This window comes from Filicampus tigris, chromosome 2 (assembly GCF_054856515.1).
Source record: "Filicampus tigris isolate MCC_2025a chromosome 2, RoL_Ftig_1.0, whole genome shotgun sequence".
NCBI classification, from domain to species: domain Eukaryota; kingdom Metazoa; phylum Chordata; class Actinopteri; order Syngnathiformes; family Syngnathidae; genus Filicampus; species Filicampus tigris.
Window position 1 is genome coordinate 22,672,248 of NC_141218.1, and position 16,578 is coordinate 22,688,825.

A 16,578-nucleotide genomic window follows, 5' to 3' on the forward strand; every position below is an offset into this window, starting at 1 on the left:
ACAACAAAGGAATTCATCAAATGAAAGAAGTGGAACATTTTAGACTTGGCAATCTCCAGACTTCAATCCCGTAGAGCATTTGTTTTACCGGCTGAAGAAGAGACTGCATATAGAGTTAATTCCGAAAACAACCAACAACCGAAAGACTTTGGGGAAAGCCAGGAAAAGCATCACAAACGAAGAATGCCAAAGTTGGGCAATGTCAGCAGGTCACATTTAATGCACTTATTGCAAGCAAAAAACTGGCAACCCCACGTCTTATTCTCTATTTTAAATGTATCTGTTGTAATGGTCAGGTAAGTTACAATTAATTCTTAAAGTTAAAGTTGTGTATCGACCCAAATGCGATTAGTGGAAATAAAAGTTGAGATGTTAATCTTTTGTCCTACACTGTACTCATCCTTTTATGTAAAATGTTTTCAGTCGACAGCCAAAATAAAGGAATATGATACTTTTGGAACATTCAAGCAGTGGTAAAAGAGCAAATCTTTCGGTGACCTAAGACTTAGGCCTATGCATTTTACTGTTGTTTGAATTCAACAGCTTCTTAGTGAAAACTGAGTAAATTGTTGGATGATGACATTCCGATAAAAGTCGTTTTCACGTTGTTCATTATTGAAGTGAACATTATGTTGGTTTTTGTGTGGTATACTAGTAGAGGCAGCGTGTTGGAGGTTCTAGGTAAATATGTATTCTTTATACGCGTGAACAGTCAAAGAAACCTCATCAAAGTCACGTAACAATTCCAAGCCACAACCATCACTGCCTTTTTTTCCTCCCGTATTTAAGAGCCACGCAGAGCAATTAACAATGTTTGAAGAGACAAATGACAGAACAAAGTTGTGGACATGGCGCAAAAAGACTACAAAGTCTGCTCTTTGTAAAAGGTTTAAGCAACGGAAGGACGGTGGTCGAAAGATGAGACGCATGCGGTGCACCATGTGATTTTACAGGCCACAATCACACTCTCCTGTTATATGCTGGCTTTTAGATTTGGAGTTTGTGATGGAATTTGTTGTACGAGTACGATTTACACAATCAGCATCATCCTGTGTCTGTTGTAGACCCGGAGGGATACTATGAGCAGTTTTTTTACCAATGTATCTCTTCTTCCATATATAGCCATGTACTGATATTGTGCCATGTGGTAAGAGCTGAAAATCAGTACTTGCAGTCACGCTCATGCATGCTTCCTCATTGTTGGGTGACATCCTGGCAGACTGTTATCCCAAATCTCCCACGTATCAAATTCCCTCCACCAATTTAGAGATTTATTAGACAGATGGATAGAAATCGAGTTTGGCTACAGTGGCTCCTCGTGAGGATGCTACACTTAAGGTGGCTCAGATGCAACGCACTCTATTGTGGAAGCCTAACGCCCTCTGCTGGCTGGCACTTGGATACAACGACATGGCAGCTCGTGTCAGTAACAAGGCAGAGCGTTTGCGTTACAAATTATCATTATTATTGTTATTTTAAGTTCAGGAGCATGTTTAAATGACTTCCAAGCCCCAATAATAAAAATACCAAACGTGTCCAAATTATGATCATTTTTAGGGTTTTTTATATGACTACAGCAATATATTTTGCAAGGTTCCCCAGTCCACACCTTCTCACACTTGTTTCACGGTATACAAAATGAAATGAAAGCATGAAAAGAAAATAACATCGTTATGACTTTTCTTCGTATGTTATTTTAGTGAAAACTCTAACACTGAAGTTCAAAAGTATACACTTCACGCTTTATTTTGAATCAATGACGTTGTACACAGGCAAAACCATTAAAATAAAAAACAAAACAAAAACATTTGAACTGTATTGGGACTTGCCATTGATGATCATACGGCATGAATAGGACATAGGCCTACAGTGGGCGCCGTAAAGATGACTAAGGCTCATTATTTCAGTTCTTCAAGCTTTTCCTTTGCTTTTTTTTTTTTGTCTGGCGCTGACAAAATATCTCTGTTGGTCTAATGCTGTTTTCATGTCGACCTATTTTAAAGAAGCATGCCTCACAGCTCCTGCATGGACTCCGAGCCACTGTAAAGTATTGCTGCACGGCTCAGCCACCTGTGGAGGAGAACGCATTTGATCTGGTCAAACATGCCTCTGAGAATGAATTTAGTGACAAAGAAGCAGACACTCACAGGCTAAGGTTGCCTTTTTTCACTTTCCGTCCTGTGAGGGCACATTCGGAGGACAGTTCATCAAAAGGCGCTTGCTTGATCTGAAGCATCACTCACGCACTCAGCATACTCACGTCTTAGGTGCCATGTAGTCACTATGGCAACAATTAACGACAACACGAGCACAAGTGGAACAACGATGGCAGCAAGGTGGCCACTTCCACCCTCTTCAGGGCTAGTCTAGAGGACAGAGGTCATATTTAAAGAAAAACAAATATAACATCTGTCTTTCGCTAATTTTTGCCCTCTAGGGGGCACTGCAATGCAATGCAGATCAGATGTTCATTTTATTTGGCATTTGTAAGACAGTGGGCAACAATAAACCATTATAACCACTCACTCGTAGGCTCTAATTTTCAGCCCTGGAGTCAGACCAGTCCACTTTAGTTCACAATGTTTTAACGAAGCTGTATAATTGTACCCATGCTGTATCAATCCAGAATAATTTACCATTCTCTCCAAAGTCGATATTCATATTTGTTCATATTGTATTTGATCTCAAATTAAAATTACAACTGAATGGGCTTGCGTTACATTGTAAGTGTGCACACACTATCCTCGGACTTCTGACTGTGTCACACATACCACTGCACATGTGAAAAATACATGAACTAAACTTCTCACATAAGGACATTAGACAAATGCATGCAAATTATTGAATGGTTAAGATACTTCAACTTAAAAGAAGTTAATATTTTTCTCTTAAAGAATAAAAAACTGCATGGCCTTTTCTAGAGGATTAGTAGTTTTTCTGTCGTTAACACAATACATCATTAGCAACATCTCAAGCAAGCTTTATTGAGGTTAAAATTAACACTCGTGACTAAGATTAACGTTATTTTATACAGACAGTGTGTAATATAGTCACATTGATATTGTTTCTAGTCCTGTATTAATTTGTTGCTGCTTTTGGTATTAAATTATTGCAACTTTGGGTGGCACCCTTCGTAACTAAAGTGCTATATAGATGGTAATAGTGTGCTCACAGTATTTAATATGGAGATGTAGTTGTAATGGGAAGGAGTAATCACAGCTAGGACTACTGAAGGCTTTCTTTACTGATTTCACAATGGCCCGCGGACCGTACGATTTGACCTCGCGGGCCGGTATTGCCGCACCCAGCAGCCCATACACTGGCCCGGCCCACGGGAAAATTTACTGGTGCTCCAGATGGTCCACTCCAGGCCTGACCACACAGTGTGAAAATTAAACCCATACTTACTGCAGCATGAGTATTGATGCTTGTGGATGTTGAGAAAACATCCTGCTGATGACCTATGCAGGACACAAAGAAATTAAAGGATAAATTATGGGATTGACATTGTCATGTCATGTCATCTTCCAAACCGCTTATCCTATACAGGGTCGCGGGGAGTTGCTGGAGCCTATCCCAGCCGTCAACAGGCGAAGGCAGACTACACCCCGAACTGGTCGCCAGCCAGTCGCAGGGCACACACAGTCACTGTCACTGAGCGGGAATCGATCCCACGCTGCCCGCACACAACTCGAGCGTGTGTACCACTACACTATCAGTGGACGGATTGACATTGTATTGTTATGAAATAAAAACGTATTTGTTATTTTTTTTGCATAACAAAAAAGTTTGAAAAATATAATAACTATGTTGTAATAGGAAAGTTTGAGATTAGATACATTCATGCAAGAGTTTTGATATACACTAGATAAAGTTGGCGTAATATATATATATATATATATATATATATATATATGTTATATGCTGTTATTCAGCATGGGTAACATTGGTAGGAAAATGCCACATTGTCACCTGTTTCTCCAGTGGTGAAGGTCAGGATGTTGCTGGCTTTACTAGTACCCAGACTGCTCTTGGCGAACATGCGGATGTTGTATGTGGAGGGATTAATCTCTATAATGGTGGCCTCTGTCTGGTTTGGGCTGAAATCCACTACTGTTTTTTTTAAATCCCATGAGCCTGTGGTTGTTGGAACAGAAGAACATTTTGCACTGAATGGACAAAAACAGTCAATATTTACTTTATAGAGATCGTTTTAGAGTGATTTTACTGATTATAGTGTATCTTACCGTTCAATGCTTTATACTCAAGAAAATATCCGGAAATGGGGGCATCTCCTTCATACCCAGGAGTCCAAGAGAGAGCAACTGTGTTGTCTCTAACCTCTTTCAACTCAACAACAGGGGGATCTGGAAGCACTGAGAAAGACACAGGTGGCAAAACATATTTTCAGCTTGAATCAAATTATTCTGGATGGTCATGAATTGTATTTCCTGAATTAGAGACAACGGCTGTACCCGAGGAAAAATCTGTAGAGCTTTGCTCCCATGCAATGCTGGCAAAAAACACATCTACTGGAGTTGTGACATCTGTGAACACAAACGAGCAGAAGCCAAACAGATTTCTACAAGAAAGACTATTCAACTGCAGGGCATGCTTGGAAATACTTGAAAAGTTTAACTACAGAAACACAATGCAACAGAGTAGAATAATTTCTTTTTTTTTTTTTTAATTCGAGTTACTATGATCATAATCATAGCCAGTACATGAATAATAGTGATGAACAAGCATACTTTACACTATATTATTTCATACTGTACTTTTTCTTTATTACTTTTTTTCTGGTTAGCTGTTTTTTTTTTCATTTCCAATGATCAATTTCTTTGTTTGTTTTCATCTTAACTGAGTGCGTGTCATCGGTACCTGAGATTAACCTTGTGGTGTCTGGCATCGGCCATGTAATGCTGATGAGCGTGTTGACTGTTGCCTGGGTGGATGTTTGAAGAACTGAAAAAAAAAAGTAAAGCAAATACATTTTTTGTATTGCAAAAGTGAGTGAATTTGAAATGTGAGTGAAAGTCATACAGTGCTGTACAAAATCCATATCTTTGTGCAAGCAGCATGCAAGTTACCAATGATATAGCGTCACTTCAATTCCATCTTGGTTGTAGAGAGACAGGAGAACATTTTACATTGTTGATCAATTTTTTTTTTTGATGAAGGTGACAAAGTCATGGAATTGCATAAAATAAATACATGTAATTATGACTTTAGGATTTTACACAGTACTGTACATTTACAGTATATACTTAAGAAATAATAATGAATTCCAAAACAACTCACTCTCAGTCAAAGTGGAGCAGAGGGGTGCGCTAGAAGCAGGTCCTATTCCTGCGTTGGTCTTGGCCTGTATGAGCACACCATACTGGCTGGAAGGCCTCAATCCACTCAGAATGAGGCTCTCTTGTGGCCCTGTTGCCATGACACTTTGTCGCTGCCACCATTTGAAATGTCTGCCAATAGGGTTATACTCTCTGTAGCTGACGGTGTAACTTCGTATAACCCCATTTCTCAAGTCGGCCCTAGGAGGCTATAGTTAACACAATCATCAACATTATCAACACATTTCTGTGTTTAAAATCCCTCGAAAGTAAAAATAAATGTCATCAAAATGGCACAAAACAGAGAAGAGCGTAGTTAACAATTTTCCAAATCGGGATCTACAAGTAACCTACTGAAACTTAAAATGAGGCTTCAAAATTGTGAAAAATTAAGCCATTGTCTCTGTTCTCAAATTCTGTGGGCATGCCCACTGAAGACGTAGAACCACACCCTGCTGAAAAATTGATGCTACCTAGGCTACTATTTTTCTTTCTGGGTTGTTTTGTATGACCCAATCTTTGTACAACCCCCCCCCCCCCCCCCCCCCCAAAACATTTACCCAAGTGGTGGTTCAGTCCAATTGTTGACCCAAATTATTTGCTTTTGTTTTTTCCCCAGCAGTTTTAAGGCGTATATGTATGTGAATATCACTTCTGCTAGTTGTGGCATCCAGGGAAGGTGCATTTTCCTGTTGTAGATATACAGTAGCTAGCAAACTAACTGCATAATGTATTGATAGAAATGTGACAAGTAATTATAACTGAGTACCTCGCAATTGCATTGGATGACCAATAATGCAGACGAAGTTGCTCAAAAGGAGCAGTGACTTATGCCATGTGTGCAAGTGCGTTACTGAGCCCTGTTTTAGCCATGCTCCCCAAAAATCGGCAAAACTGAAATGTTGAAAATTAATTTAATTTAATGATGTACCTCCACAATTGATTATCACATTGACCTCATTCTTTGCACGTTTTAAGCAATTATCTTCAAACATGTATAATTTATTTAGAAACAAATCTGTGAATTCACTTGGCTGGGTCTTTAATAATCATAAATGACAGATTCATGTAAATATTCCACAACATGATGCTTAAACTTTTGTCATTTTAAGTAACAGTGCAACTAAAAATTATTTTGATTTTGTATTGCGTTGCTGACATTTCAATTATCGAACTTTGTGGTATATAAAAATGTCAAAATTATTACAAGTATCCATACCATTTGCTTTTTTTTTAAAAAAAACGTACCTATTTATGATACTAAAGTAAATAAATAATGGTTCCAACTACTGAACTGGTAAAGTAAAACCAATACATGATTTTGTAACCCACCAAGATACAATTATATAGATAATATCAAAACAGGTGGTCCTTCATTTTCCTTTGGCTGACGATAAATCAATCATCTTACAATGTGGACAATTTCAAAGAAGAATAGCAATTCAACGCTAATATATATATATATATATATATATATATATATATAAACATATATATATATATATATATATATATATATATATATATATGTTTAATAAAATATGTACAGTAAAATGCTAAGTCATTTAAAAATAGTGATGAGTCAATGTGTCATATCATATAAAACTGTTGATTTTTGTTTTTTTTACATAAAGCCACTTTTTTTTATATGGGGATTTTGGTATGTCTTAATAAACTGTTAAAAATAAATGTACCTTCCAAGACACTCTAATGCTTGTGGACGAGGACGCTTGGAGACGCATGTCCAGGGGTGGGCCATCTGGCGCTGAGCAGCAAAGAAATGGAAGGACAAGAGTCATGTTAAATGGAAGACAGTCTCAGTTGAATAAAACAAAGATGTTACTTTGTAACTTTCTACGTTACCTGCTTCTTCTGTGGCGATTGTGAGAACATTACTGGCGTCACTCGTGCCCTGACTGTTGATTGCAAACATGCGAAGGTTGTAATACTTAGCCGGCCGCAAGTCCACCAGAGTGACCTGAGTCAGGTTTGGATTTGACATTTGAGTTGTCACTGCAGCATCCCATAGAGCTGTGAGAAAGGAAAAAAAAAACATTTGTGAAAGTAGACACTGTCCATTCCTAACAATATTTCTTGATATGCTCCTGAGATTTGGCATACCCTCTTTGATCTTGAGGTCAATCCTGTAGGACGTGATGGGCCTTCCACCATCAAATACATGAGACCAGCGAACGGTGACAGTTCTGTCCCTGACCTCTCGCATCTCCACCTTTAGAGCATCAGGCCGCGCTAAAGAGGTAGAATTGCTCTTAAGTATGCAGTGAAACTGCAGTCAATATCGCTGGTGGGATACACGATGCACTTATTTCCTCTTTGACCAAGGTGGTCGTCAAGGATGGCTTTAAAACAGAAGAAACTGAGAAACTGTGTACAATGAATTGTAGTGCTTGAGTAGATTTTTCCGGCACCTTTACTTGAGCATTTAATCTTCTGACGAAGTTTTAACTTTACTCACTTCATTTGAAAACTTATATCTGTACTTTCTACTCCTTGCTTTGCCAAAATAGGTCATTTTCTTAACTGCACAACAGGTAGAAAAAACAGAGACAATATCGAGAGGAACATGAACCGGGGTAGCGTTAACGACGATGACTCAGCAGATTTGGAGGGGCTAGAGATATTCTCCAGCCACGGTCTGAATCAGAATTGTTTGATGTTTCGACGATAGAATGATTCGCTTCAAATGTATTGTTTCTTGTGCTAGCCTAAAAAACACCAGCTTCTAAAACTCTCTCTAACCTGCAAAAATATATTTTTTCAGTCATCATTTCACTTGGTAGCAAAGCTATGGGAGCCTGTTGGTAAAAGAAGGAAACTGTTTTGTGTGTCAAAATGTTTTTGTTATAGCAAGTTATTCAAAAAAGGGTGACTGTATAATTGAAAGCAAAAATAATAAAACATTTAAAAATGTTTACGTTTTGTATTTAGATACATTTTAAAGTCAGTGCTTTTTTGTAATTTTTTACATAAGTAAAGGAGTTGAATCGTCATCTAATTTAATATCATGTGATTATGTGTTTTCTCAGAATTTTTCCATACCTGCATGCAATGTTTAGACTGACGGATGTCATTGATTTTTGTGAACTGTGAAGCCCTTTGAGTCTATTTTGGGATCAAGCTTTACTGCATAAATAAATGTGACTTGACTTGAATCAGTACTGCTGTGCTTACACCAGAGTCTTCTTTTACACAAGTAACTTCATTACTTCTTATGTCCAGTGCGTGTACCTTTGCCATCTCAGCCCGCAATACAACATTCGGTAATTTGGGTCTCACCTGGTACCACCGTCAGGGTTATCTGATGTTTGCGATCATTGAACCAGCCTGGGATTTCCACACGGCAGCCGTACTTCCCCGAGTCGCTCTCCACAACTTGTCTGATGGTCAGCGACACATCGCCCTCCACAATGTTACCCATGAGCAGGTAGCGCTCGGACAGTCTGCCGGTGACCGATGTGCCGTCCGTCTTGATGACTTCATTGGCACAGCCCCTGCTAGGGATAGGCCCACGACCCCAGCACACTGACAGCTTGCCATAGTAGCGAGCATCGTACTTGCATGTTAAAGTAACGTCTGCCCCAACGTTAATCTCCAGGCTTAAGATGCACTCTGCAAAGGCAAAAAAGAGTGGAAGATTCTAAACACACAACAGTAATGATGGGTCTATTTCCACTCTTACCTAGAAGAAGGCAGAGGATGTAACACAAGCGGAAGTATCTACTGACAAAATAAGTCATGGTAATATCAGCTCATTGAGGAACTTCATTCACCTGCTGCTGGGCATCAAAGTGGACCACAGAGACGTTGCGGTTTTGACAAGTTTCCAAGTCACATGGTCGTGTCCGCGATGTGCTCACACAAACAGTTCTGCAGGTCATGGTGGGATGTGGAAGAGGTTTGCTTCCTTCTTTGTGGTTTTGGTTCCTTCTCCCTCAAGTGGCAAACAGTTTCATAGTGATGAATAGACAGAATTGAGCTTATCAACAAACTTTGGAGCGGAGCTAATGTGTTTGACTGTTGTCAGTGGTAACAAATGAGGCAGTCCCAACTCAAAAATCAATCAGTCATTCTTGAAATATGAGTTACAAATTTCAGCAGTACAGTGAGCACTCATCCATCTCGCATAGGCCATTTGACACCTTCTGCAAACTGTAACTCTGAAAGTCTATTATAGAAGAAGAATATTTGATGTCATTCTTACAAGAAATTACACAAACACAGGGAACGTAATGTTCCAGAACCTTCACATGTTCTGATGCTCCATTCAAAAACACCCCTTTTCTAGTATAGGGGGTCAAAAAAAGTAATCATCCATCCATCCATCCATCCATCCATTCATCCATCCATCAATTTTTAGACTGAGGTCACAGTGTCATGGGACTTATGTTAACCCTTAGAGGGAAGCCAACCCAAACAATTTTTTTCAAGAATATGTTTATGTAAACCCACTAGTTGAAACAGGGTATTCTGATAAATATTGCGTTTGTGGAATAAGTGTTCATCCACTCGTTTTTAGCCATCTCTGGGGGCGGCCATTTTGTCTTCTGAAAATGACATCACAACTGCACACAGCAACCAATCACGGCTGAGATTCAGAAAACAGGTCAGCCGTGATTGGTCGTTGTGAGCCGTTGTGATGTCATTTTCAGTCGACAGAAGACAAAATGGCCGCCCCCAGAGATGGCTAAAAACGAGTGCATTTTGCTGCTTAACATATATTCCACAAATGCAAAATTAATCAGAATGCCTTGTTTCAACTAGTGGCCTGCTGGGAACATATTCTTGAAAAAAATATGTTTGGGTTGACTTCCCCTTGAAGTAGACAGTTGAAAGGATATGCATTTTAACGAAAATACGATTTAATCGAAACGTGCATGCAAGGAGACAGTTCCAGTACAACTTGGATCATAGGAGTATCTGTATATTTCCCCTTAGGCCAAGTCATACAGACAATATACATACATGAACAGGCAGTAATCTGCCTCATGCAAATGGCGTCTGCCGACCACAGCCATCTTGCTTTGTCACTTGTGAAATGATAATATATTATCAGAGAGAGAGAAAATTTCTTATCCTCACAGTCAAACATGATTTCTTTAGGTTATTGTTAAAATAGAATACTATTCATGAATGCAAAGGCATATTTTTTTCCTAACACAGGCAGCTGAAGCCTATGGTGACATCAGGCAAAAGGCAGACTGCACCCTAGACTGGTTGCCTGTCAATATTTGGGCACGTGGAGGGACAGACAAAATTCACACTCACAATCACAGCATCACAGAGTGGGAAATGAATCAGTGCTGTCTGCATAGAAGTCAAGCGGGGAAATCATGGTAACATTAGAAACATGAATTAATCTTCCTTAAAAGTAACAGATTTCAGATGAAACCAAAATGTAGAGTGTATGTTTTGTTCAGGGGCAATCGGTTAAGTGTAAGATTTTTGTCAGCTCAAACTTTAGTAACCTCGATATAACACTTCCTCTTTGGATGCTTCCAAAAACAAGAAGACAACAGCGCAAATGCTAATGCGTGACTACTCACTACCAGTCATGGCAGGTTGGTGATAAAATATTGAGTGGGATTAGTTGAGTTTGCAAGAACAACTGAATGAAACGGCTTTCCAAAAACATATGTAGGCTAAACGAGAAGTGAGGTGACATAATCATGTAAAAACATTAGAGAGAAGAGGTGTGTTTTATTGTCTGTTTTATTTGTTTTGACCCACACAGCACACCGCCACATAAAGCTATAAAAGGTAAACGATCTGCATCAGTCAACAATAGCAGATTATGCAGATTATGCAGGATTTATGAGAATAGGAAAAGAATATAACTCAATTTAACTTTATTTTCCAAATGACTCGTTAATGAATTGGCGTAGATTGCTGAATGAAGGAGCGCTCACTTCTTCCTAAGAACTGCATGGAATGAAAACAATATGAATGCCAGATTACATACAGTATACATTACATAACACAAACATTTAAAGGAACACGTTTTTTTAAGTTACATAATCGGTTTAACACTACGATTACCAGCATTTTAAAACTATTAGAATTACGAGCGCAGTCATTTTGACAGATTGCGCTTTTTCACTCTCTGGCAATGACGCCACGTATTAAAATGATTATTACTCGCTGCCCGAGTGTCCAATAAATGTATTTTGTTTTTCAAAATTTTGTTGTGAGCATATTTATTGTACATTATGTCATATAAATGAAACAGTTGGTGGAGCGTCCATATTGTCACGTGCGGCTCTCGCTCTGCGTACATGTCAGCTGTTATAAAATACAGCTGATTTGGATCCGAAGGAAAGGAGACGCGTGTCGCAAAAGACTTTGCTGCACTTCACTTCACACGAAGAGGAAGTAAATCCAAAGTACGGCACACAAAACAATTCTCGCCCGATTGCACCCCGCAACTCTTTTTTCCATGGTGGAATTATGTCAACAAGCACCGCATAAGATCATTATTTTATTTATTTCGACTGTCTGGCAGGCACTATCCACAACGTCATGACTATCACATCTAACAGCCTATTTTACCACACGTGACGCGGCCCCTCCTCCACCTCGCCAGGGGTACTTTTTTACTCTGTTTGTCAGTCGAGCAATTTATCCTCAGACTCGTCAATATTTTGAAGCAGATGTAATACCTTCTCGACTATGTAAGAGTTTTTTTTAATAGATTATAGTGACCAGCAGCATTTCAATATACAGCTCTAGTATATGCTAGTAACCTTGCGGCGCCATCCCAGTGCAAAGTGCATAAGATTAAGTAGAGCCGTCAAATTGACTGGCATGCCGTAGTGAAAGGAATACTGACTCGTAACTATTTTTGTATTGTTTAATAGCATAAAATTGCACCACGGTAATGAAATATAAGATTAGAAAAAGTCAAGAGGCCAGGAGCACCTTATATCTATATAAGATGAGTAATAGTACATCAAAGTTTGAAAACAGCCAAAATGACTGCTGTCGTTTTCCTAGTGTTAATATTTCACCATTGAACTTCTACTGCATGTGCATGAAAAACCAGACTGTATGCCTTGTTTATAGCACAAATGACAATGTAAACAAACATGAATCCCTTTATGAAAGTAATTTAATATAGTACACATAATTACTGTACATATTATTATTAAAATAGAGTATGTACAGTAGGAAGTGTGTCAGAAAGGTTCCAGGACTGATGTCACAAAAGACATACTGTATTTCAAATCCACACTACACAGTTTTCCCCTTTGAAGTAATCTCCTTGTTGTTTTAACACATTTTTCCAGCTTTATCTGCCTCCCCTTCATGAAGTGGTGGAAGGATTCTTCCAGAATCCTCCTGAGGTCAGACATCACAACCATCTAAATGGTCTTCAAAACAAGTCTCACTGATGACTTCCCAGAAGGGAAAAAAAATCACACAGAGGCAGGCCAGGTGATTAGGAAGTCTGCTCCAACATGGCCAAGTTCTGCTTCGCCAGGAACTGTCGGATGCTCAGGGCATTGTGGACAGACGTGTCGTCATGGTGAAGCAGCCACAAGTTGTCTCGCCACAACTCTCACCTCTTCGCGAGGTAAAATATCACAGGATTTCATTGCAGTCTGGCCGACACTGAAGAATAATTTGTAATTCGGGGGTGAAGTGTACAGTACAGCAGTCCTGGAATTTATTTGTCGTACATCATTTGTTCATGGCCTGTGTGAGGTTAGAATGTTGCTTTTATTCTTTGTATTTAGTAATTATACACATATTCAAAAATAAAGGCAAGGATACTGAAGAGCAAGAACAAGTGAATTTAGATCATTTCATACACATTCTCTATCGTTGATGTTTTTAGGTGTTGAAGCTTCCGAATTCGTTTCTCTGCTGTGACAAAATGAACACGAGAAAGCATCAGCTCAGGTCTGATTTTCATCTACAAGACACATTGCAAACTATAATTCACATGATACTTACAGGCAATAAAGATTGAGATTATGAGCACAGTAAGGGAAACAATTGCTGCTATTCTGCAAATGTTGCGCACTTCCTGGAACACTATGGATGTATCCTGCAATGAAAGTGAACCTCGTCATTGGAGGAAACTGCCAAAAGGAATTCATCACAGTAAATACAATAAATAACATTTTACGCTGAAAACCCACAATACTGCTTTGTGTCCTTTAAATTACGACCATCATTCTTAATCATTAAATCAGGAAGAGAGTAATAGACGCACAATAAATTGTAGCTATAATTTATGAAATAAAGCTTGTAAACTGCAAAGATGAGAAATCTTTACTTGTAAGTCGTATGACTTGCGCTGCAATATTTAGTCCTGCTGATGTTGCCTGGTCGTTTTTCCTCACAAGCACAAAACAAAAGAGTCATACCTCATCTCTGGCTTTTCTCTTTAATGTCGACTCATCTCCTTGTGCATGTTCAAATACAGATGCTTCTGAAGTGTCTTAAAAGTAATATGATACATGCCTGTAAATGATGAGTGTTTCTACAAATGAAATGATTCTGATTTACTGTGATCACCTTGTTGTCTTCCAGTCGTGACTGGCAGACTGACCTGAGTAACAGGTTGTTCCAAAGGTGCTGTAGAAATAGAAAACAAGAAAACATGACTCATTGGAGGAGTTCGATTTGTAGGGACTAAAAAAAAAGACAGGAAAAAAAAAAGGCAAAACATAAACAACAAGAATGGAATAGTGGGGAGGCAAAAGCTTTGAACATTTAACAATCACTTAATTGGTCCTGTATGTACAAAAAAAATCAAATATAATAAAACCTGTTAGATATGCAAGAAAACATGTTCAAAGAGGTTGTGCAAAAACGTCAAACTCAGCATCGTAAAGAAAAAGCTTCAATGATGATTGATATGTAAAAATGAGTTAGATATTATTGGGAAAAATACAGTATGTAAGACATAAAATAGTACTACACACAATAAACAACCTGTCAAACCTGTCAAACTGCCGTCACTTGTGTTCATCTGAACCACATCTACTTATCATGCCACACATCAAGAAAGCCTTAGAAAGGATAACATTGTTTATTGGTACACTTAAGGTGTGCTTGACTCAACATTTCTTTGTTTTGACATGTCAGCGCACGATATGCCACGGAAAGGTCTTTGTTTTGAGTATCCTAAACAGCTCAGAGCAGATACTTCCCCAAGGTAAATATTTAGACTTACTAACAATACAGCGACTTCAGAGGAAAATCCTTAAAAGCACAGCAAAAGAAATTCCCATTAGTTATTATTGACATTTCAAGGACTTGAAGCAAATATTATAGTTTGCCCATTTTGATCTGCCTGCCCGCTACACTCACACAGTGTGATTGATGACACACTTGTCTGCATCATCAGTTAGATAAGATTTTGAAGAGACCACCAGAAGCGACTTATTCTGAATCCTGAATTATTCAAGTTGCCATTTGTTATTTTGTTGGATCTGACAAGATGACAGTTTGATCTTATTGCAATTGATGCTATTTCTTGCCCTATTGCTGAAGCAATTTGAAATAGCACATAGAATGTGGTCAAAAAGTCTGAGGTGATTGTTTGCTTTTCCATTTAAAAAAAAAAGCAAGTGCCCTGCCAATCTCAAGAATCAAGCTTGCTCTTGAATAGCGCTTTTCTACCTTTAAAATACTTTTAAAACTGCCTCCTCATTCACCGACTGATGACGCAGCATCACAACGACATGGTCGCAAGGGCTCACGATCGAACCCACAACCTTTAGGTTGGGAGACAACCACTCCCACTTCGTGCCTCCAAAATCACAATCTATTCTTGATTCCGCTAATTGCTACCTGTTTGCATACTGTCAAAATGAAAACAGTCAACAAGAACAGCTGAGCTAGTGGTGGCCTGAGACTTGCAGGGTGCGTGTGTGTACAGTATGTGTGTGCGTGTGTGTACAGCACTAGCCCTTTCCTGACTTCTGACTTCCCACTGTCATCCCTCCTGGGATTGTGTCAGAATATCTCCCTCTCCTCTCCTATTAATATCCCTCTGGGGGTTACCAGAGCGCTACGGGAGTTTGGGAGCGGAAACACCTCACTCCTGGTAAAGACAGTTGGATGAGGGTGGAAAAAAGGCTGAACAGAGACTACTAAATGCAAGTAAAAAAGAACTTGTTGGAGTGTTGTTGGGGAGACGTCTTCGCATTTCATGGAGCGTAGATTTAAATTCTCAAACTGAGTATTGCCACTGTCATATCAGAGTGTTGTTGGTGCAGAGCTGGGCATTCCGCCCATAAATGTTCCTTAGTTGTACAATTCCGAATTCAACCCCAAAAATTCAGGAAAAATCCAAAACTCATGGTGCAAGATGGGAGTGTGTCCTGAGAAGTCAAGTCACCAAGAATTAATAAAGCACATGTCTTTGGCATTTTTGGGGGGCAGGAATTTATTATATATTATATCATATCATATCATATCATATCATATCATATCATATCATTCATATCATGTAGAGGTCGACGGTTTGAATCCAGCCCCCGGCCTTCCTGTGATGAGTTTGCATGTTCTCCCCGTGAGTCCGTGAGGTCCTCTGGCACAGGCCTTTTAATTGTTCCCAGAGATTGAACAAGCACTTACGGAGATGCTGCACAACAGCCTGGCAGGGGGCATGAAGACCGCAGAGGCTGTTGATATTTTTAAAAGGATGTTCAAGACTTACCTGTTTAGGTTCATTTTTAACTGATTTCTTTTTCAATTTTATTTATTTTGAACCGATATTTTGGATGTATTTATTTTGGAGCTGATTTTCATTTGCAGTTGAAAAGAAAATATTGGCATCAAAATAATTAAAAAAATGTAACTCTTCTGTTCACTTTTTTACTCTTAACTATTTATTTAGCTATCATTCCCTCTATCTGCACAACAATGTACTCATTTATAAGTGTAATTCTTCATCTTATTTTATTCTTTCCTTATCCTTCATTTTTATTTTATCTCATCTAACAGAATTTTTGTTATTTTAAGTGAATTTTTTTTTAAAAGGGAAGTCAACCCAAAACATTTCTTTACATGAATATGTTCTTTGCAGCCCCACAATTCGAAACACGGTATTCTAATTAATATTACATTTGTGGAATATGAGTATGGCTAAAAACGGGTAGATTTTACTGCTTAACTCATATTCCACAAATGCAATATTAATCAAAATTCCATGTTTAGACTAGTGAAAGTGCATAGAACGCATCGTTGCAAATAATTTTGGGGG

General features: G+C 38.7%; 1 protein-coding gene and 1 long non-coding RNA gene across 3 annotated transcripts; both read right to left on the reverse strand.

The window, feature by feature from the left end:
- Positions 1 to 1,720: 1,720 nt before the first annotated feature.
- LOC147151808 (protein sidekick-2-like) lies at positions 1,721 to 9,164 on the reverse strand. The gene is made up of 14 exons (XM_086022655.1): positions 9,040 to 9,164; positions 8,637 to 8,969; positions 7,461 to 7,589; positions 7,203 to 7,370; positions 7,034 to 7,104; positions 5,302 to 5,548; positions 4,882 to 4,965; positions 4,476 to 4,547; positions 4,248 to 4,376; positions 3,973 to 4,137; positions 3,409 to 3,461; positions 2,261 to 2,366; positions 2,148 to 2,178; positions 1,721 to 2,070 (listed from the first exon to the last, which is right to left on the reverse strand). Exons 1-14 carry the CDS (start codon positions 9,095 to 9,097, stop codon positions 2,013 to 2,015), a joined length of 1,704 nt encoding a protein of 567 aa, XP_085878781.1. The 5' UTR covers positions 9,098 to 9,164; the 3' UTR covers positions 1,721 to 2,012.
- A 3,283-nt stretch (positions 9,165 to 12,447) lies between these two features.
- LOC147151809 (uncharacterized) lies at positions 12,448 to 14,247 on the reverse strand. 2 transcript variants are annotated; one of them, XR_015085684.1, is made up of 4 exons: positions 13,881 to 14,247; positions 13,730 to 13,803; positions 13,314 to 13,407; positions 12,448 to 13,223 (listed from the first exon to the last, which is right to left on the reverse strand). It is a non-coding gene; the product is annotated as an uncharacterized LOC147151809 (long non-coding RNA). The 2 variants fall into 2 exon arrangements; XR_015085683.1 differs by having other exon boundaries at positions 13,730 to 14,243.
- Positions 14,248 to 16,578: the final 2,331 nt, after the last annotated feature.

Coding starts and splice junctions, on each gene's coding strand:
- LOC147151808 (XM_086022655.1), bottom strand. CDS start 9,097: ATGACTTATTTTGTCAGTAGATACTTCCGCTTGTGTTACATCCTCTGC. Junction 7,105..7,202: donor AATCGCCACAGAAGAAGCAG/GTAACGTAGAAA, acceptor TTTGCTGCTCAG/CGCCAGATGGCCCACCCCTG. Junction 4,548..4,881: donor CACCACAAGGTTAATCTCAG/GTACCGATGACA, acceptor TTGTGTTCACAG/ATGTCACAACTCCAGTAGAT.